The sequence below is a fragment of the Lynx canadensis genome, chromosome C2 (assembly GCF_007474595.2).
Source record: "Lynx canadensis isolate LIC74 chromosome C2, mLynCan4.pri.v2, whole genome shotgun sequence".
NCBI lineage: Eukaryota > Metazoa > Chordata > Mammalia > Carnivora > Felidae > Lynx > Lynx canadensis.
Genome location: NC_044311.2, coordinates 67,477,427 through 67,499,004, shown reverse-complemented (window position 1 = coordinate 67,499,004; position 21,578 = coordinate 67,477,427). Strand labels below are relative to the sequence as shown.

General features: G+C 36.1%; 1 protein-coding gene and 1 pseudogene across 1 annotated transcript in view; both read right to left on the bottom strand.

Annotated features, from left to right (window-relative positions):
- LOC115523788 overlaps window positions 1-10,988 on the bottom strand; it is a 28,501-nt pseudogene extending 17,513 nt beyond the window's left edge.
- The window catches only part of NAALADL2 (N-acetylated alpha-linked acidic dipeptidase like 2), a 923,861-nt gene extending 908,065 nt beyond the window's left edge, over window positions 1-15,796 (bottom strand). Inside the window, 1 exon segment of the mRNA XM_030330052.1 lies at window positions 15,649-15,796. Within this exon segment, the coding sequence (XP_030185912.1) occupies window positions 15,649-15,691 (43 nt within the window). The 5' untranslated portion in view covers window positions 15,692-15,796.
- Between the last annotated feature and the right edge of the window lie 5,782 nt (window positions 15,797-21,578).

Here is a 21,578-nt window from a genome sequence, read left to right as displayed (position 1 = left end):
GGAGGCAATGATACTCTGTTCTCATATAAGAGCAAATTTGTGAAGAAAATCTGGTGTTTTCCATAAAAGCTGCTCACCTAAACTGTGGTTAACATCTTTGACATGTGCACATATGCTCCCGTGCAATCTGGTGAATGGGCACAAAGCCTAGACTATGCAGGGATACATGTTCTGAGCTGCAGTAAAAACAGCATACAACCATCCACTCTGTTTAAAATTTAGCTAGCCTTAAAACTCACTGGTAATCAGTGGACTGGAAACATGTTTTATGTCAGCTCAGAAAAACAAAGTCAGAACTGCAGTAGCTGATGTTTACTGGGAACATACTATGAACGAACAACTGGAATTTTCCAAAGACAGCAGTCCATGCCACAATGCTTTGTACAAATGGTTTCTCATCCCTGAAGTAATCTGTCCATTTATTTGACAGTGGAATCCTTCATTTAAGGAGGAATCAGGTATCACCTTTTTTGCTTAAACTTCCCTCCTTCCATTTATTTGGTTTCAGGCATGAAGACTTGTGTACATATGGTAACTTAAAAACTGATAATTGCTTTAGATACTGTTGTGAGAATAAAATCAGGTAACTTAAAAAATATTGCCAGGATTAGTACCTTGCATATAGTAGCATTTCCATACCTCCCTTTACAAACATGAACTTTATAAAATGCCTAAATCTCATGACTAATGTTTGATCAAAGGCACTAAACTGACTAAGGCACTTTATTTCACATAATTCTCAATGTATACCCTTGGAGAAAGTTATAATGCGGAATAAGAGACAATCTACACCTATCATTGGTTTCTCTTCAATGTTAAGATTAAACAAAAAATAAATTTGGGTTTCTGGGGCACCTGGGTGGCTCAGTTGGCTGGGCATTCAATTCTTGATGTTGCTCAGATCATGATCCCAGGGTGGTGGAATGGGGCCCCATGTCCGGTTCCACACTGAGGGTGGAGCCTGCTTGGGATTCATTCTCTCTCTCTCTCTCTGTCTGCCCCCTCCCCTGCTCCTGCACTCTCTTGCTCTCTTTCTAAAAAAAAAAATAAAAATTTAAAAATAAATTTGGGTTTCAAAATTTTGCTTACACATGACATGTCTAAAAATTAACTGTCTATAACATATCCCTACAAGATTATACCCCCATATGTGCAAAAATTTTAGTGGAAGCTAAAAAAACAGCCTCCAAATTAAAGCATACTTTGGAGAAAATTGCACTTTTTTAATAAAGAAATAGACTTCTGTATTTTAAAAATTATATTTTGAGTTGTAGGTTTTTTTAAATAAAGCTAAATGAAATTGATTTGTGCAAACCATTGCATCCAGAGCCACTATTAAGGGCATTATGTACATGGAATGCTTAACAGAGTCTTTTACCAAGGGATTTAATTACACTGTGGGTTAGGAGGAAAAGGGTAGGGAAGAAATGGCTGAAGATTACTACTCATTAGTTCCTACTGTGAGAAGGTAGGGGGTGCCCTGTGGCAAGAAAAGTCAATATAGACTCCCTGCTGATGTTCTTAAAATAGTATCTTAATAGCTGGGGTTATAAAGATACCAAGGCCCCCAAACTGACCACACAAGGCATCACAGTATCTGAGCAAATGACCATACCTTTAATTAGATTCCAAAGTTCAAGAGGGAGTAATTCTACAATGTTATCAGAGAGTTCTGAAGCTCCATAAGCAATAGATAGATAGATAGATAGATAGATAGATAGATAGATAGATACAGATATAGATATACTATATCTACATAGTCTATTACCAATATCTATACAGTATAGTCTACTCTGTGTGTGATTCTATCTATATCTGTATAGATATAGAGATATAGAGAGTGATGGTGACAGTTACACACACACACTTACACACACACACACACACACACACACAAGACTATAAGATACTGTGGTCCACGACTCATTGAATTTAGCTTCAAAAGCTCTTAACACTGTATCTGGCATATAATCGTATGTCCGTAAATATTTGTTGAATGAACAAATGCCTAATACCAAATTTGGTATGTTTAAATTTAAATACAAATCTACTTACATTAAATGTTTTAAACTTGAGGGGCGCCTGGGTGGCGCAGTCGGTTAAACGTCCGACTTCAGCCAGGTCACAATCTCGCGCTCCGTGAGTTCGAGCCCCGCGTCAGGCTCTGGGCTGATGGCTCAGAGCCTGGAGCCTGTTTCCGATTCTGTGTCTCCCTCTCTCTCTGACCCTCCCCCGTTCATGCTCTGTCTCTCTCTGTCCCAAAAATAAATAAACGTTGAAAAAAAATTAAAAAAAAATGTTTTAAACTTGAAAGAATTTCCAACTTGCTGAAAATAACAACTTAAGAAGCCTATATCTAACCAAAACCATCATTACATGAGACCTACAGACTTGGGTTTGAATCCCAACCCTACCACCTAGTTCCTATATACTCCGGAGACTTTCATAATCTCTCTGACCCTTCTGTAAAATGGAGAAACTGAGACCCATTCTCACATGGTGGATGTGAAGCTTAAATCTGGCCATTTAGTTAATGTATTTAAAGATGTCCATCCCCTAATAAAAGTTCAACATATAGTAACTATCATCATCATCATCATCATCATCATCATCATTAATGTTAGATGTCTGTTTAATTTTAACAGAATGGAACTTTTTACCTATTTTACTGATTCAAGGACAAAAAATGATGAAATGATTACTTCTAAAATGGTAATTGCAACATTCATCACTCTATGTAAGTTTGGAAAACCTTAAACATACTTTTTTAAATTCCTAATTAAGCCCTCCTATTTTTGTATTAAAATATTAGAGATAATCAAGAGTACCACTAGAGAATAACTTTTTCTTAAAACAAAGTAATATATTTCTTAACTCACATGTGTGCTTCCAGTTTCCAGCAGAAAGTTGTTCAGAGATCTTTACATCTCTTAACATTTAAGTGACCCAAATGCAACTAAAAACATCCTTTATTGTGAATGTATTACCTTTGATTCCTCTGGAATTCTTCACTTTTAGTCTGTATGTCATACTTTCACTGGCTACAGAACAAGAAAGAAACAACTTTCCGATGTCAGATGCTGAAGATCAATAGCTATTTCCCAAAGTTTATGGCATAATTAAAATGTGTAACAGGAATAATTTTCTCTTTAAACCCTAAGGCTAAGCCTAGAATTATTGACTGAGTCAAAGTTATGTGGTGTAACATTTTTTATTATGTTTATGGATAATATAAAGGAGTTTATGGCTTTTACATGTAATTTGTTAAGTTAAAAACACTGAAGAGGAAATATCCATTGCATCAGCAAAGCATCAATTGTTTAAAAACCTCTTTAAGGTGTATTTTGTAGAGGTAAATCTATATTCCTTTACACCAGTCTGTGGTCACCTAAAGCTTCAAACTGAAGGTTAATGGTCAAAACATTCTTGAATTTAGTAGAATCCATTTACTTCAAACTACTTCTTCAGAGCTTTATCACCTTCAATAAAAGTGCCAGGAATGCAGGTATGATGGAAATATCATAAGGATGTGGGTAGGTAGGACAAAAAGAATCAGGATGTACCCAAAGAAAAACACTATTTGTATACATGAGGTTAAGTGAGTTTGTGCAGAATATAGTACCTATAGAAAAACAGATATATCAGTTATAGAATGGACTGGGAATAAAATATTTTTTTCCAGTAATAGAAATTAAGAGTCACTAATTTTTGTATATGGATATAAATGGCAACAATTTGAAACATTCCTTGGGCAGTCCTGTGTTTTTTGTTTGTTTTTAAAGGTAGCTCTTTAAATTTTTTTTAACGTTTATTTATTATTGAGAGACAGAGAGAGACAGAGCATGAGCATGGGAGGGGCAGAGAGAGGAGGAGACACAGACTCCGAAGCAGGCTCCAGGCTGTGAACTGTCAGCACAGAGCCTGATGCGGGGGTCAAACTCACAAACAGCGAGATCATGACCTGAGCCGAAGTGGGATGTTTAACCAACTGAGCCACCCAGGTGCCCCAAAGGTGGCTCTTTTAAAATGGTACACCTGGGGGGCGCCTGGGTGGCGCAGTCGGTTAAGCGTCCGACTTCAGCCAGGTCACGATCTCGCGGTCTGTGAGTTCGAGCCCCGCGTCGGGCTCTGGGCTGATGGCTCAGAGCCTGGAGCCTGTTTCCGATTCTGTGTCTCCCTCTCTCTCTGCCCCTCGCCCGTTCATGCTCGTTCTCTCTCTGTCCCAAAAATAAATAAAAACGTTGAAAAAAAAATTTAAAATGGTACACCTGGGAATGTGGTGATTAAGAAACAATGAAGTCAGATATATCCTAGATTTAAATCATAGCTTAGTCTCTCGTTGGTATTTACTAAATGTCCAAGTGTATTACTTGCCCTTTTCATTATTATCAATGTTAATAACATAATTATACAAACTATTTGTAAGCATCTTAAAAATTTTGAGTGGATAAAAACTGGCCCAACCTTATTTTGCTTTCTTCAAACAGAGTCAAATGGAAGTGTGTCCCTATAACCCCTATCGCCTCAAAGGTCTGCTACATTTCATGCTGTAAGGCCAGTGTTACATATAGGCAGTTTCCAAGTGTTACATAGATGAGAAGATACCACTATAAAAGCTTATTGGCAGTGAAGCCTGGGTATTCCGTTGTTTTTAAAAAGCTGGATGATTTTGTAATAAAATATACTCCTTCTTCTAGTTCTGCTATAGTCCAGGGGCATGCAATCTGAAAACAATAGCTGGAGTAGGCTTACTGGGTGGTGCTACATGTTTTAAAGTGTAAATCTTCCAGAATAACAATCTCTAATTCTGCAGACAAGCCAATAACACACACTCAGTTCTCTATGAAAACTGGCTTAATAATCAGCCAGCATTTTTTTTTTTCCCTGTTGCATTCCCATATTCACTGACACTATCTCCCAGCCTCTCTAGCCAGACTTTTTATTTTTCTTTCATGGAATCAATACCCCACACACAGCCCCACCCTAACTGCTGGATGAACTCATCCTTTATTGCAAAGATGCAGCCCATTTGGCATAAGCTCCATCACCCACTCCACTCTATAACTCAGTAGATCTGTCTTCTTAGTCTTCTGTGTAGAAAGCTGCCCTCCTGCTCTTTAAAGTTACTCTAAAAAGACCAAGTCCTAATCTTCATCAGACACACCCTTATTTTAGCCCCTTCAGCTTCTCCCCCGACACTGCTTCCTCATTTGTGAAAAGTGAAAATGATATCTACTCATAGAACTGTTGCAATGGAACTACATCCTTCGTTCACTCTTCCCCACTCTTCTCCCACGCCCCAGCTCAATCAAGCCCCTTTCCCACAGCACAATCTCCTTCCAGCTCCTACAGGCTGACTGTGACTTCGTCTTTTCTTTTTACCTCATGCTTGATAATTATCCAATTGTTTTTCCTCATACCCACCTTAATTCTGAATTTGAATCACCCTGTGACTATTCTGATGTTTGATATTTTTCACTATTTTACAGGGTAGTCCCCACAATGCACTTCCCTGAAAACACTGTCATCTGTATCTTCTTTTTGTCCCATGACTCCATCTCTGTTTCTTTCATTTCTGCTGAGATTTCAGAGGTTACTGTTTTTTATCACCCATCTTTCCTTCTTACTTTAACATCCATTTTTTTTGTATAATCTCACCTACTCACAGTGGCATCTATGACTTAAGTTTTAGTAATTTCCAACTCTTTAATTCCATTCTAGTTTTCTCTCCCAAGGTCTACTGCCATTTTTGCATCTTAGGTCCTGAACACTTTCATCAATATATAACACTTGTAGCTTAAAGCCATTTTCTTTTTTTTTTTTAATTTTTAAACATTTATTCATTTTTGAGAGACAGAGAGAGACAGAGCATGAGCAGGGGAGGGGCAGAGAGAGAGGGAGACACAGAATCCGAAGCAGACTCCAGGCTCTGAGCTGTCAGCACAGAGCCCTAGGCAGGGCTTGAGCCAACAATGAGATCATGACCTGAGTTGAAGTTGGATGCTTAACTGACTGAGTCATCCAGGCTCCCCTAAAGCCATTTTCTTTAAAACAATCTCCTATTTCTCTTCCTAAACTGTTCCCTGTCCTATATTCCCTACATCAGCTAACAGGATGATCCACTCTGCCACCTAAGCCAGAAATTTAGTTTTCCACAATCTCTTCCTTCTTGTGCGCTCAATAAAGCAAACACCAATTTTACCTCAAGTATCACTCCAATGCATTTTATTTTTGTCAAATCCCACCATTATGACATGAACTCAGTTTTCCATTACTGTGTGATGAGGGACAATGATGAAGATGAATTTGAAATTGAGCAAGAAGGCAGCTTTCTTTCTGTAACAAAGATATAGTCATACGATAATTTACATTTGAGCATATAATTCTCACTGGGTGGTTGTAAATCTTAAATATGCAGACACTCACAACAGCCTCTGGCACACAGTATACACTCAATACATGTTTTCCCCTACCACCACAACCAATGTTTCATACTGAAATTCTTCGAGAGCTCACCTAGGTAACTCCAACCCAAGTTACAGAACTAGAGGAAATGAGAAGGAACCAGTGCTTTAGTACTGAATGACAACACACTGCTCCCAATCTCCTAGAATAGACTCTATGCTAATTATTCTTCTTCTAGAAACATGTCTCTGTCCATCTTAAGACTTTTTTATTTGCCTTTTTTTAGTTAAGTCTTGATTTATTTCATTTTGCATTTACCATGTTAAGTGACTGCTACTTTATGCTCAACTAATTTTCATGTTAGAATAAATGTAAATTGCATAGATAGATACACAGAAGTAACAGTATGAATTTTATCTTCTTTTTTTCTGAGCATATTAAATGTATACTTATTGAAATACAGTATTATATGTTAGCTGTCGCTCCAGGCACTAGAAATACAGAAATAAACAAGTCAGCCATGATCTTTCATCTCAGAGACAAAACATAATATTGCCAAGAAATAGGCAATACAAAAATACACACACACGAAAGAAAGAAAGAAAGAAAGAAAGAAAGAAAGAAAGAAAGAAAGAAAAAAGAAAATGGCTTACAATGAGCTATGAAAATAATTAAAATCAGGCATTAAGATAGAATGGCTGTTCTAGTTTGAGAGAATAGAGAAGATACCACTGAGATGACATTTGATCTGATAACTGAATGACAGGAAGAAACAAACATAGGAAGTTTAGCCTAAACTACCAATACACAGAGTCTTAGAGGTCTCAGTTTGGTGTGTTTGTTGGAGAAAGAAAAGTCCAAAACTGTTGTGAGATTCAAATAATCTGCTTAGTAAATCTCTGCCTTGATTTTGCACCCAATAAATTCTAGTTCTTTTCCCCTTTATATTTATGTGATTATAAAGACAAATTATTTACCATCTAATCAACATAAGTAAATGCAAATTTCATGTGAAGACTACTTTTCCAGAACATTTTATTAACTAAGTACTAATCTTATTGTGGGTTATGTTATCAAGTCACATAAGACTATTTTGATAAAAATAATTTAGTAATTACAAATTCCTAGAAATATAAACAATATTATATTGCTAATCAAGAAAAAAAAATAATGCCTAAAAGAAATTCACAGAAAGCAAATGGTAAACTGAAAAGAATATAAAATATGAACCTACAATGATGAGAACACAGCCCTAAGAATAAAAACATTATTGGGACGCTTGGGTGGCTCTGTCGATGAGTGACAGATCTTGGTTTCAGCTCAGGTCAGGATCTCATGGTTTCCTGGATTCATACCTGTCCCTGGCTCTGTGCTCTGGGATTCTTTCTCTCCTCTCTTGCCCCTCCCCTGCTTGCATATAAGCATAGCATTATTATGCTTATATGCATAATATATATAGTATATACATATATATACATAAGCATATGGTATACTTAAGTGTCTCCCCTGCAGTTTTTACTGGATTTTACATAGGTATTTTATGTTACTTTGGTTAACTAAAGGAATCAGTACGTTCAAATCTGTGGCAGATCTGGTTGGGGAGTGGGGAGTAGGTGGTGTACAAACACAGATTAAGAATAGAGGAGAGCACACTGGTGTTAAATATTATGTAGCATTATAAACCCTCTTTAAAGATTTTATAAACTTCAAGTGCACTGAGGTAATGATATTGCCTTAAGTTTCTAATTTGATATGTATAAATAGGAATTTGGATGAACAAAAAGAAAATAATAATGTTTTATTTATTTTTTTTAGGTTTATCTATTTATCTTGAGAGAGACAGAGATCACAAACCATGAGATCATGACCTGAGCTGAGATCAAGAGTCAGATGCTGAACAACTGAGCCACCCAGGTGCCCCTGTCTCTATAACTCTTAACTTTATTTCTCAGTATTGCCTAATAAAACCCTCTCTTCTAGCTAGGCCTGCCCCTGACACCTATAAAATTACTCTGATGTCTGCCACCATCTCAACACATCCCTTGAATAAGTGATACGTGTTTATATCATTTGAACACCATAAATCTTAAAACCAATTTCTTACTTTCTTTGTCTGCTAGGAAGCTTGAAAACAAATTTGTGACCTGTTTGGTAGCTGTATAGAATGTTCTGCCACATATTTGGTATACAAAATTTCAATTGTTATTTTAACCTTATTTTTTTCATAAGGTAGTTATGCTTACTTATTTGTAGCCTATTTCAAATATTAATGTTTTGAAAATTCTTTTGTTCCAATAAGAGGAGAATCAAGCATGTAAATAAATGGATAGATATAATTTCTATGCCTTGTCTTTGTTTATTTTGCCAGGGAAGACCTTCTTCCTTCTGACCATTTATTCTACTTTACCAAACCTGCCAGAGCCAGTTACATCATATCTTCTCTATGAAACTCACTATAAATTCCTAGGTTTCCCTATAAATTCTTAGATAGCGGTCTGTGATTATAACAATAACAAAAATTGGCAAGAGTGGAAGCAACTTTGCCCCTTTTGTGGCAAAATATTTTTTTCCCATCTCTGAAATGGCCACCAACAAAATATTGATGTGATGAAGATTTTTTCAAGATTTATCAGTAGTGTAAAGGAAGATAGGACTTGCTGTGATTGCATTAAAGGTCCATAAACAAAGAGGAAAGCAGCTCTCTCTGCTTCTCACACTTGTTTGCAAAAGAACTTACTTTTGAAAAGCCAAGAGACTCACAGAGATGGGATGGTTTCAAGAGTTTAATTCTCAGAAATGAATCATTTACCAAGGTCTGAAGTCACACACCAAAGTTGATGTGTGTTTAACAGGTGTACACGCACATCTTTTGCTTATTTACATGAATTGCATAAGTTCAGAAGTTGACTTTCAAAATTTCTCTTTTGGGATTTTTAGTAGATGGGATTTGTACTATACTCTAAGTCACATTTTGTTGTGTTGTTATTGTTGTTTTGTGTTTTTGTTTTTTTTTTTTTTTGTTTGTTTTTAAGTACACACTAGACAGCTTGTACTACAGTGACCAGGGGTTTAAAGAGGGCAGGTGAATGGTATTTCAAAAATTATAAAGGCATCTTAAAGTGAGCTCTATGCCCAATGTGGGCTCGAACTCATGACCCAAGATCAAGAGTCACATGCTGTACCAACTAAGCCAGCCAGACATCCCTATACAGGTATTTCTGAATGCACCTTCTCAAGTGTTCAACTATGGAGATGGTTAAACATCTATCAATAAAGCAACAAAATAGCCCTGGCAAATAAAACTATTGCAATACTTTTCCTGAAGAGAGATAGAAGCTGGAGGGATCGAACGAAGCTCAATACCCCTTTAAGGGCTTTCATCCTAATCACGTTTTCTTTGCAATCTTGTCAGTCACCATTTTTTCTTCTTCTCTCATGTATCAAATGTAATACCTTGCAATAATAAGTCAAGTATGCTTGGTTAATCCCTCCCCAAAAACTGTGATACAAAAAAAGGCTGGCTTACTGTCCTACTCAATTAGCCAAATCGTTTAAACTCTTTCCAAAGCTAGAGAATAGGCATACAATGTAATAATTATAAGGTGTTTATACATGTACAATCATCAGATCATTACTTGCACCCTTTGTTTTATTTCTTTAAGAAAAGGAACAGATGTAAGACAGATCCAACCTTTTAAATATATGGAAAAATTTTCATTGCGTATTAATAATAATGTTTAAACAATCAAGTCATCCTGTAGGTATGTGTCACCTGCTTTTCAAGAAGATTTTATAGTGACTTTAATTGAAACTTAAAATGTTTCCCTTTAAAATAATTGCAGTGCCATAAAATATCATTTAAATCAAAGGAGCTTAAACCGTGCTTTTCAGAACATTTAAAAGTCAGGAACAAACTCTAAATTTCAAAGTGTTTGAGAATTGGCCTTTCCCCCAGCAGCAGGTTTTAACTGAGTACATGTTTTTAACCACTTTATCTAATGTTCCATTCAAGTACATTGCTTGCTGTTTATTTCTAGTAAAGCAAAGATCTTCATCCATTTAGAAAGACAAGAAAAAAAGTGCTCCTCAGCTCAGTTATGCTGCTTTCATTAACTGTTTCTTACACATTATTTCAGAGTTCATCTTCTAATCTCATTGCCTCCTCCAGGGATTCTCTCTCTGGGAAAAATCCCCCAGCCATCTTCCCAGGCACCCTTGGCTAACCCATTTAGGTCAGACTCACCTGGGATTTCATGCCTTGATTTTCTGCAATTTTACTTGCTCCAAATGTGCTCAAATTATCCTTAGAAAATAAGGTCTCTCAGCAGAGCTTCTGGAAGTTCCAACTCCAAAACGCCCTGTTGCCTTAATATGTAAATTTCAACTCCAAAATGTCTCAGGTCTTCAAGTGTTCCAACCTATCAATTAGAGCTAGTGAAAGCCTTCCTTCTGGAACACAGGTTAAAACAGCTTCTTACATTTCTGCTTAAAAATGCTGTGAAAGTTCTATAGACTGGGAAGGAGCAGTCCTAAACTGGTTAGTCCTTTGGGTTTTAGAAAGATTTCAAGGCACTCACAGGCATGGTTACGATGATGAATGCAGAGATACTTTTTCCACCACAGAAGGTAAACATGCACACCAAACCAGTATAACAGGTCAGGGTACACAGTACTGCTGCCCTCCGGCTGCAATTTAGAAGCACAGACACTAAGGCACCTTCTTGCCTAGATATTTTTCTTCTTTTCGTAGCTCAGTAGAATACGTATAATTTCTAAAAAACTGTCTGAATCGTAAGAAACATGATACATTCAATGCATGTGTGTCTGGATTTTCATGCTGATGCCTCTGGGCTGTGGTGAAAGTCAAGTAAATGTCTTAAAAAACAATGTAACTTTAATGGAGTCCAGAAAAATTCCAAGCCTGGATGGACCAGTCTCATAATAACATGACTGAATACCGGACAAATCTTTCTGGGCCATAACTATAGGCACCTTTCTAAAAGGTGTCAATATTGAAAGCATTCATAACCCTGATATCCCCTTTTGAAATAGGAAAGTAAATGCCTCCAGAATGTAATGTGCCAAATTCCTCTATTAAATTATAGGCTCTGGGCAGCAAGAGTGGAGACCTGGGTTCTGGCAACTGCTTCTGAGATAGCAAGGGTAATTTGCTTGCCTTCATAGGATCTGTTTGCTAACTCTACAAAGTAACAATATTGGACTTGAGGCCCTTTAAGCTCCCTGATACCTTGAAAATGTTAATATTCTACAAATTTTTTTCTCCCCTAACTCTGATGGCCAAATTCTCCTTCAGTGGCTTGCTGAAAAGTCCTCTCTTTTCTGCTGATTGTTCTTTAGAACTGGCCTTGGATTTCACAGGGTCTAGTCAACTCTTCTGGACTTTGAAACATTTTTCCCCATAGCTCTAGTCTTTTGTGGCCTGTAGAATAGCGGTTTTCTAGATCTAGAAAACTAAGAACTGGCGTAGGAAGGGAAGCTATAATTAGAAGATGCTCAAAAACATGTAAGCAGCTGGTAAGTAGACTTCCAGAGTTACAAGTGTGTGTTGGACAGTCCAGGGGAGACCCCCACTCAAAGAAATCTCTCTCAAGATTGTCTCAGCCTTGAACTTAGAGATACCTTTTATTTAAATAATTCCAAAAATGAATTTGTATATCATATCCTTCACAAAGAGGCAGGTGGCCTTAGACATGCTTTGACCAAGGAGGAATAGGAGGGAAATAAAATGGAAAAAGCTCATGTGGAGTGAGTTTCTGAGGGACGGGGGACTCATCAGATAAGGGACACAGCTGGATAGTGACAGATTCTTTCCCTCTCTTACAATTCCTACTAGGGTCTGCTCTGCCTGTTGCTAATAACCCTGTAATAGAAAATGCCTGTCCTTCCTGACAGGGAATACAGGTAAGGGGCATTTTTATGTCCAAGGGTAGCCTCTGGAAAAATCTTAGCCTAAGGAATTTTCCAGGGAGCTGCCTGCCTAGGAGGAAGTTGTCACCCTCCTGTCCTTCCAGTCATGGCCTTTCACTACTATCACAGATTTACCACGTGCTACTCAGCGGGACATGTGAGTCTGCAGGTATTACACAAGGGAATGTTGCTTCCTTTCCTCAGCAAATACAACGCTCGAAAAGCATTCACTCCCATTCCTGTTGCCATATTGTATCTTATTTATATTTTCAAAAATAAGAAGAAAGAAATCTAGCATTTTATCCTATCCTAGATAATTCTATTTTATGAATCCTGAGAATCTTATGAGCCTTCTCATATAAAATTTTACATTATTCTCTGTAGGGTTACTTTTCATTGGGACTGAAATGAAGAGATTGCTTTTTATGTTGGAAAAAAAAATAATTGAGATCTGTTCACATGAAGCTGAAGATAACCTTGGAACAACTTCACTTTCATTTGGGAAAAAATAGGTTCCTAATACCATAGCTGCTGATAGCTTACAGGTTGTAAAGTGTACCCTTACTTGGCTACCAGGGTGTAAAACCTACAGGAAATAGCACTAAAATGAATAATCTTTGACAATGTCTATGGCTAGCCCTCCAAGTTGTGAGTAGACATGGTCACAGTCTAGCCACATGGCATTAGAAAACCACTATTCAAAGCACATGATGGAATTCTAAGGATAATCTACTATTACTTATTATCTTCATAACCAAAAAAATTAAATCATCCATATGTTTAATGCACAATAACATTAATTTGAATACAGTCATTTCTATTAAATTGCTATTCTGATAGAAATTTCATTTCTATTCTGATTATTTGTAAGCCAAGCTGACAATAATTAGTATTATTTCAGAGAACTTCAGAATCTTTTTATAAAGTCTGCTAAGTCAAAGACAATATTAAACATTTCAAAATGCCTTTTTCATTTACTTCAATAATTTTTAAACTCAAGCTGAGATTGTGACAAGGTATTGCACAGAAAACCGAATGATGTTAGAGCATTCGATAAATGAAGATTCCAGAATCTATTTTGATTTGTTTCATAAGATATTAAACTTATCAAAATCTCTTACTTCTACACACATCAAGTTGCAAATTATCCCCAGAGTACTTTCCTTTATAATTACAAAAAAAAATCCAAAAATAATTTAAAGCCAACAACTGAAGTACCTTCACTTATCATTAACTCTCTCCTGATTACTAAATTCACTTAATAATTATATGGCAAATGCAACTTCTTTAAGGTAGAAGCATTTCAATACTCCAAGAAGATGGATGTGAACTATTTGTAGATCTACCAAGGAAACATTTCAACTCAGAACAACGCAAAAGCTCACTGAAAAGCTTTCATAGAGCTCACAGGGGAAAATCGAGATAGAACTGACCTCACAAGCATTCCTCGGCGACAGGAGGTTTGTGAATCAAGGTACTTGATTTTCTACCTCAAACCATAACATTCAAATGATTTATTATAGCTCTTGTTTACAATTTTATGCATTTTCCTGATATATACTGATTATTCATTCTGAAAGAGTGTGTGTGTGTGTGTGTGTGTGTGTGCATTTATACTCACTCTTTTACAGTGGAACATATTACCAGAAACATAACATACATAAAACTGCCAGAGAAAAGAGAAAAAAAAAACAACAACAGAAAATCTATACACATTCTTGAACTCTAAAATAAGAAGTAAATATTACTCATGATCCTGACACAAAGAGAGACAAAGCCCGGTTACTCTTCAGTTTATTGCAATCTCTGATGTACCTGCAGGTACACCTGTACATACAGGTGATTTACCTGCACAGCCTGGAATAGCCTCTTCATGTGGTTGCCAAATAGTTAAAGATATTTTACACAAAATAATTATTACATGAACAACATTAACAACCTAAATACTTCCCACATATCTTTCCAAGGGAAGACATTACAGAGACAAAGTATATGTTATAATCACGTGCATATGATTTTCTCCATAAAACATATATAAATAAATGAATAATTTCATAGAATTATGCTAAATAAGTATTTTAGCTTGTTGTTTTTCCTCAATAGACTGTACTACATGACTTTTTTAATTCATCTTTAAAAATGCTTGTTAATAGCATTATATGCAGCATTTAACTAAATGTTTTTTTAGGAAACATACAGAAATAACAATAAAGTTCTGGGATTCTTGAACAGATTTAGTGGATAAGGGATTAAAGGAAATAAAGAAAAGAAACACAGGCATTCTGGAAGATAATTTAACTTTAGAAAATGGACACTACACTTTTATGACCAGGCATGTCTAGGATCATCTGATTCTCATATATGTTTTATTTCATGTAGTCATGTTCAATTAAATGCCCTAAATAGAAAACTGGGTGGTTTGGGGATTTTCTTGACGGTAGCTTCACAAGACATAACTAAACAAATAAAAATGTTATTAGTAGATTTAAAAAATATCTTGATCAAAATGTCTCTTGTAAAGGTGACAAATAATTCAGACAACAGTAGACTACTAGAAATCATAGCAACAAATAAGCATTATGTCAAGTTTTTATTTGTTTTTAAGAAGGACCTTTTCTCACTCAAAAAAGTGAAATGTGTGAGCCACCTTGTATTGTTTCTATCAACAAGCCTAACCATAGAAGCCCAGTCAAGCCAATGTCAACAAAGCCAATCCCTTCAAAGGACAAAGGTATCTGATTAAGTAAGACCTGTAAAATAAAATCCTCTCTCCCTAACTGATAGGCTCTCCTTTGAGATCCTGTTTTCTACCTTAAAAAAATGGTTAGATTAGTATATTAATACAAAGACACTTAGCTGGTAAATCCCAGAAATGGCAAAAGTTGATTACAAATAAAAAGTCCATAAGAAGAGATAAAATTAAAACAATATTCGTCAATGTTGGTAAAGATCTAGCATGAAAATGCACGACAAGTCAGTCACACCATTTCTCCAGCATTACATTGGAGAGTAAAGATAAGACTTTTCCTACTCTCCACCAAATTTGGGTTTCTGTGTTGGTTGAGTTTTTGAGCTCAAAAGACAGCCAGCTTCTTTTGAAACTAGAAAATTTGCCACCTCTTTTCCTCACACCCAAAGCACACCTTGAAACTCGGCAGGGGCACAGGCAGGCATACACACATGCACACACACACTCACACACATGTGCGTGCGTGTGCACATGCACACACACACACACACACACACACGAACACTTTGTAACAGAAACTGCTTAAATTTCGGATTGGAAACATTTCAAAGACTGTTGGCACTTACCTTGCAAAGATGTGTTAGGTAAACTTGCTTCATTCTCTCCCATTTTATTATTTCTTTTTAAAGGGGGCCAAGCAGTTTCAAATTGTGTCAGTTACCCTGCAAGCTTTGTGACCTTCTGACTTTCTACTGTAGTATTGTAACAGTATACTACCTGCTTTCTTCTGTGAATAATTACCATTCTGCTTCCTGAGTTACCTGGGCTTGCAGGACCTGTTTTACTATGAAATGAGATCACATCCTTTGATCCAATGTACTGCTATTAATGTGTGCTTCACAAAATGTGGCTTTGTTTTAGTTTTGATATTGACTTCTAATTCTCTACTTTCACTTTAGTCTAGAAACGTATTTACATTTTCCCTGAATGTCGATACTACCAACACACCATGGTGCAGGGCCAGAGTTTTGTTTGTTTTTTAGTTCTCCTGACCTGTTTCTCTTATAGAAATAAAAAAAAATAAATAAAGTGAATTTTGCAATGTCCGTTTAAAAAAATACACAGACATAATGAACAGCATGGGAATGAATCAGTTTTATGCAGTGGTGGAAAGACAGTCTTTGGAGTATCTCTAGTATTAGCTGTGGAACTATAAGAGGGGGCTAGAACTTCTTTGAGTCTCAGTTTGCTCAACTGTAAAATGGGGATGGTATCTATTTCCAAAGATTCTTATGAAGACTGAAAGCAATAATGTATGTGCTAAACACTGAATGGCAGATGATAAACACAATAGAGGCAATATTTTCCCTCCTCCCCTCCTTTTCTTCCTTTTCCCTTCATCTTCTTCCTTCTTTCTCTTCCCTTGTCCTTCCTCCCTCTGACAAGTGGAAAGAATGCCCAAGTAGAGCACTGATGTCACTATGTCCTGAAGCCAGCTGTCCTACTTATTAACTGAGAGATCTTTAAAATGTGATACAATCCAATCTTGGAGCGCCTCAAGGTCCTCATTTGTAAAAGGATACTGGTATTTGCACTGCCTTTTTACCAGGAACAGAATGAGTATTAATTTAAACTATTGTGCTTCAAACAAAAAATAAGCTCTAGCAAAGATAAGCAACAAATCAGAGATTATCTTTACTCATTTGTAAAAGTGAGAGAGGAAGTACATCACAAAAGTAAATCAATTTATTTAAGCTCTGTCTCCCATAAGGCATCTAGAACAAAAGACAATCTCTAACTTTCCCCTCCAAAATTTCTTAAAAATTTTAGCTTTGTTCAGACTAGTTTAAAAAAAGCCCAAGATTCAAACGTCGTCTCCTTTAATGGTTCTTTAATTTTCAATTTGAAAAGAATCTGCATACCATGTTTGCTAGCTTATTAATGAAAACACTGATTATATAAGTTATGTAAACAGAAAGGTAAACAACTAGAATAGTTACTCTCAAAAATATTAGCAATAAAAACAAACGTGTTTGTTTTTTATAAATTCCTCATCACAGTTAATTTACATTTTTTTCATTACTTCTCTGGGTCTCAGTTTCTTCATCTATAAAATGATCTGGAACATTTACTGTCTAAGCTTCATTCTCTCATGATAAATGACAAAACCTCTGATTAAAATCTAAGTTGTGATTCATTCCAGAATAGAGTAGTCTTTTGCCTGCTACAATTGCATAATGTATATATTTTGTTACATACTTTACCAAATATAACTGGAAACTGAATGTTTTCCAATAAAACTATAATCATCACATTCTGACTTCCCCCATAACAGAAGAAACACACATATCAATCCTCCTTCATTATAACAACTTGGAAATGTATTAACATACCTGTCCCAGGCACCTAAAATTAGTCAATAACCAGTATAAAGCACCTCTTATCTACAAGTTGAATTATGGAATGTGTGAAGTTACATTGAAAGTAGAATAAAGAAGTCCTATTCTAAGGCAGAGGAAAAACATAAAAACACCAGAACCCCCAAAAGTGCTTGTAGCTGCCCAGAAAGTAATAATGTTGAGTATAAATGTATACTCAATTATACTGAAATAGCTTCAATACGTATAAAATGCCGTGCATTCACTTACTCATTCACTCTCTTTCTCTTGTGCTCCTCATATGCCTGGAAAATTCTCCTCTCATCACTTCCTCTTTGCCTTACTAATTCATATGCAGGAATTCTTCTTCAACCTAATCTTGGTTGAGACTTCCTCTATATGCTCCCAGATGCTTCTTAACAACTTGGAATTTTCCTTTCACCATGGCTCTTATCCCGTTATATTGTATTGTATGTACTGCTTATTTCTGTCCTTAGGAGCTGTTGTGTTAAGAGACCTTTTCTGTGCCCACCACTATATCCCTGTAACTGTGCTTGGTAGCACAGTTCCTACCTCATATTATTCTTTCAACAAATGTTATAAAGATGAATAAAATTACCATCATCAGAAAGGGTGAATTGAGGGATCTCGAAGAAAAGAAAGACATAGATTGGCAAAGAAGATGATGAAATATATTCCAGTAGGAAAAAAATGCCAAATTAAATTTCAAAAGTGAAAAGAAATGGGGGTAGCCATTTAGGTTTATATGCAAGAGAAAATAATTAAGAACTGGAAGGTTAAAAGGGATTAGGACATTTATGAGAACTCCCAAAAAATAATTAAAGTAAATGAAAGAGGAAAAAAAAAATAATGAATGCATTCATTTAAAATATACATACCCGCACTCATACCAAAACCAAATAACATTGGTAGCATTAGCCAAAATAACTTTACTGAATGGTGAAAGGAACAGTAATTATAAAATTAACAAGACTTTTGGAATATTGGGAAGAAAATCTATGAGAGTGACTGAGATAACACATTTTTTAAACCACTTAGATGACTTAAGAGAAAACAACATCTACAGCCATATAATCTTTTTGTGTTTCTAACATTATCTTTTTTTTTTTTGTAATTTTATTTACTGTTTAGAGAGAGAGAGAGAGAGAGAGAGAGAGACAGAGTGTAAGCAGGGGAGGGACAGAGAGAAAGGGAGATACAGAACCTGAAGCAGACTCCAGGTTCTGAACTGTCAGCTCAGAGCCTGATGCAGGCCTCGAACCCATGAACCATGAAATCATGACCTGAGACAAAGTTGGATGCTTAACTGAGCCACCAAGGCGGACCATCTAACATTCTATTTCTAAAGCAAACTTCAAGGAGAGTGGGCACAGAGAAGGTTATAAATGTTATCCGTTATCTCAGAGTGCAGTTTCTACCTAGAAATTACCCAAGAGGAAGAAACCAATGTTAAAGTTTAAATCTGTCATGGGCAGTTATTAAAGTGATTATGTAGTTCTGTTTTTCAAGGGAAGATACATGTGAAAATTTGGAAAAAAATTATGAAGTCATTCAAAATTCTGAATGTTGGCATTGTCCTATAAAACATGGGAGTCCCGGGTATGTAAAAGTCACACATTTAGTAGTTACATAGACCTGGTACTTATCTTGTCAATGAAAAGTACAACAGTAGGAGAACAAATAATCTGGTCAAATTATCTATATCCATACATATGGATATCCATAGATATACATGAAGAAAAAAGGATTAGAACTATCAAAACTGTAATCTTCTAAATCACTATGAGGAAGAAATTCCATGGTTAGCAACCAGAATGGATCTTTGAGATTATCCTTTCAAGAATTAGGTAGAGGTGCTTGAAGAGTGCCAAAATATACCACTCTAAAATATACCACTCTAAAATAGGTCTCATTGGCATATGGATTATTTTGAGCTAAATGCCCTTGAGAACCAGCAGACACATGAAAAGTTCTTTTCCTCCTCTCACTGCCTAAAAATAGAGTATAAATTTCTTCTTTTGTAAAGAAAATTTACATGTATAAAGGAAATTTCCATTTGTAAAAGTCGGAGACAACTCTTACCACTTGAGAAACAACCTTCCTTAACATGCATTTTCTTCCCTCATTTTCCCATAACTTGCCTCTTTCCCAGGAGCCCCAACCCCTTTCCATTGTTTAGCCTAAAATGGTGTAAACCTCAATGGGTCTCCTTGAGTCCCATTTCCTTGTGAGACTCCCATGTAAATCTACAGAATTACAACTGTTCCCCCATCCCCCTTCTCTTGTTAATTATTAATCTCTTTTATCAGTTTGCTCAAAGGCCCAACCAGTGAACCTGGGAGGGTAGAGAGAAAAGTTTTTTTTTTTCCTCCCATACACGCTCTTTTATCAAGAATATATACTGGTGGTGTTTATTTCATGCATTTTGGAATAAAGTAAACCTAGTTTCTATCCAGTCCTGCTCCAATGTTTCAACTGTGTCAGTCTGTTTCTTCATCTCTAAAGTGGAACTAAGTAACAGTATTTTGAAAGAAATTAAATGTTTATTTAAATGTTCAACATGGTCCTGACTGCCTTAGTCTCTAGAGCATGCAACTCTTAATCTCAGGGTCATGAGTTCAAACCTCATATTCGGTACAGACCTTACTTTAAAAACTTCAATCAATCAATACTCAACATGGTATCAGGCAAATATAGGATGGTTAGTTTTTAAACATCACCTCAAAATAAATCCCCAATCCTGTCAAACCACCCCAAATCTGACAAACATTTCAAATATTGGAAACAGGACATAAAATTTTCTGAATTGAGCCTAGTTTTCTTAAAATTCTTTCTTGATTAAAATAAAGCTGTCAACAGTGTAAAAATGAAAAAGTTTGCACCCTGATATGATGAACCATTTGGCTTTAGACCCAGGCATTTCATCACTTAGCATTAAAAAAAAAAAAAAGGCCTTTTAAAAATGTTTTTGTTTTTTGAGAGAAAGAGAGCAGAGTAGGGAAAGGGCAGGGGATGGATAGAGAATCCAAAGTGGGCTCTGTGCTGACAGTAGAGCCCCGTGTGGGGCTCAAAGTCATGAACCATGAGATCACAACCTGAGCCAAAGTCTGACGCTCAACCAACCTGAGCCACCCAAGCACCCCGGCAGTTTTGATTAAAGATTCTTTGTTGAAGCTGAAATTTTGTTGTTTGATGGTAGCCAAGACTTTCTAGTAGGGCTGTCTGATGCTCACAACTGCTAAACGCTTTTGAGTCCTACCAGAAATAAGACAGGTCAACTAAGAAAGGGGGAGAATGTATATATACAAGAAGAATGGGTAGAGATAACAAGATTTTCTCATGCTAAGCAATATTTGCTGAACATATTCTATGTCCTCTCTTCCAGATCTGGGTATGACCATTTACCCAACTGCCCTAGACAGAAACCGGATTTATCTTTAGCTCTATCCTCCCACATTCCCCAAACAGTCCTAAGTCCTTAACAATTCCATGTCCTAAATGTCATTGAAATTCATCTTCTTAACTTTCCATATACTCTAGGTAAGGTCATTATCATCTCTTGCCAAGATAGAAACTCCCTAAATGAATTCTCCCTCTCCTCTAATCCATCCTTTCTATATCTGTTGAGTCATCTGACAGATAAAGAGTGATCTTCCTAAAACACAGTCATGTCATTTCCATGCTTACATATGTTCACTGGTCCCACAGCTTACTCAATAATGTCAATACATTATCACCACAATTTCTATCCCATTGACTGCTAAATCCCATTATCATCTAATTCATTTAACTTCAGCTTCTCTGACATTCCCAAGCACATCTGATATTAATTCTAATTAGTTGAATACATAATATGTACATAATCAAATTTGCTTTCCTATACCTGTGAATATATATAAAGCTGGTCAAAACAATTAAGGTACACTCAGTGCTTTGTATTAGGATTGACTGGTGAGCAAAAGTAACCTAACTAACTAAATTTTTAATTCTCTTTTTTTTCTTCATAAAATTGCATATAGAATCTTAAGAAAATTTGTATTGATGGAGAACAAAGAAAGCAACTACTTCTTTCAGTAGTAAGATATATCTATCAACAAGGAAACAAGTAATAATTAATGGCAAGGAGAGTATTATCATTTTCATGATCTTTCCACTAC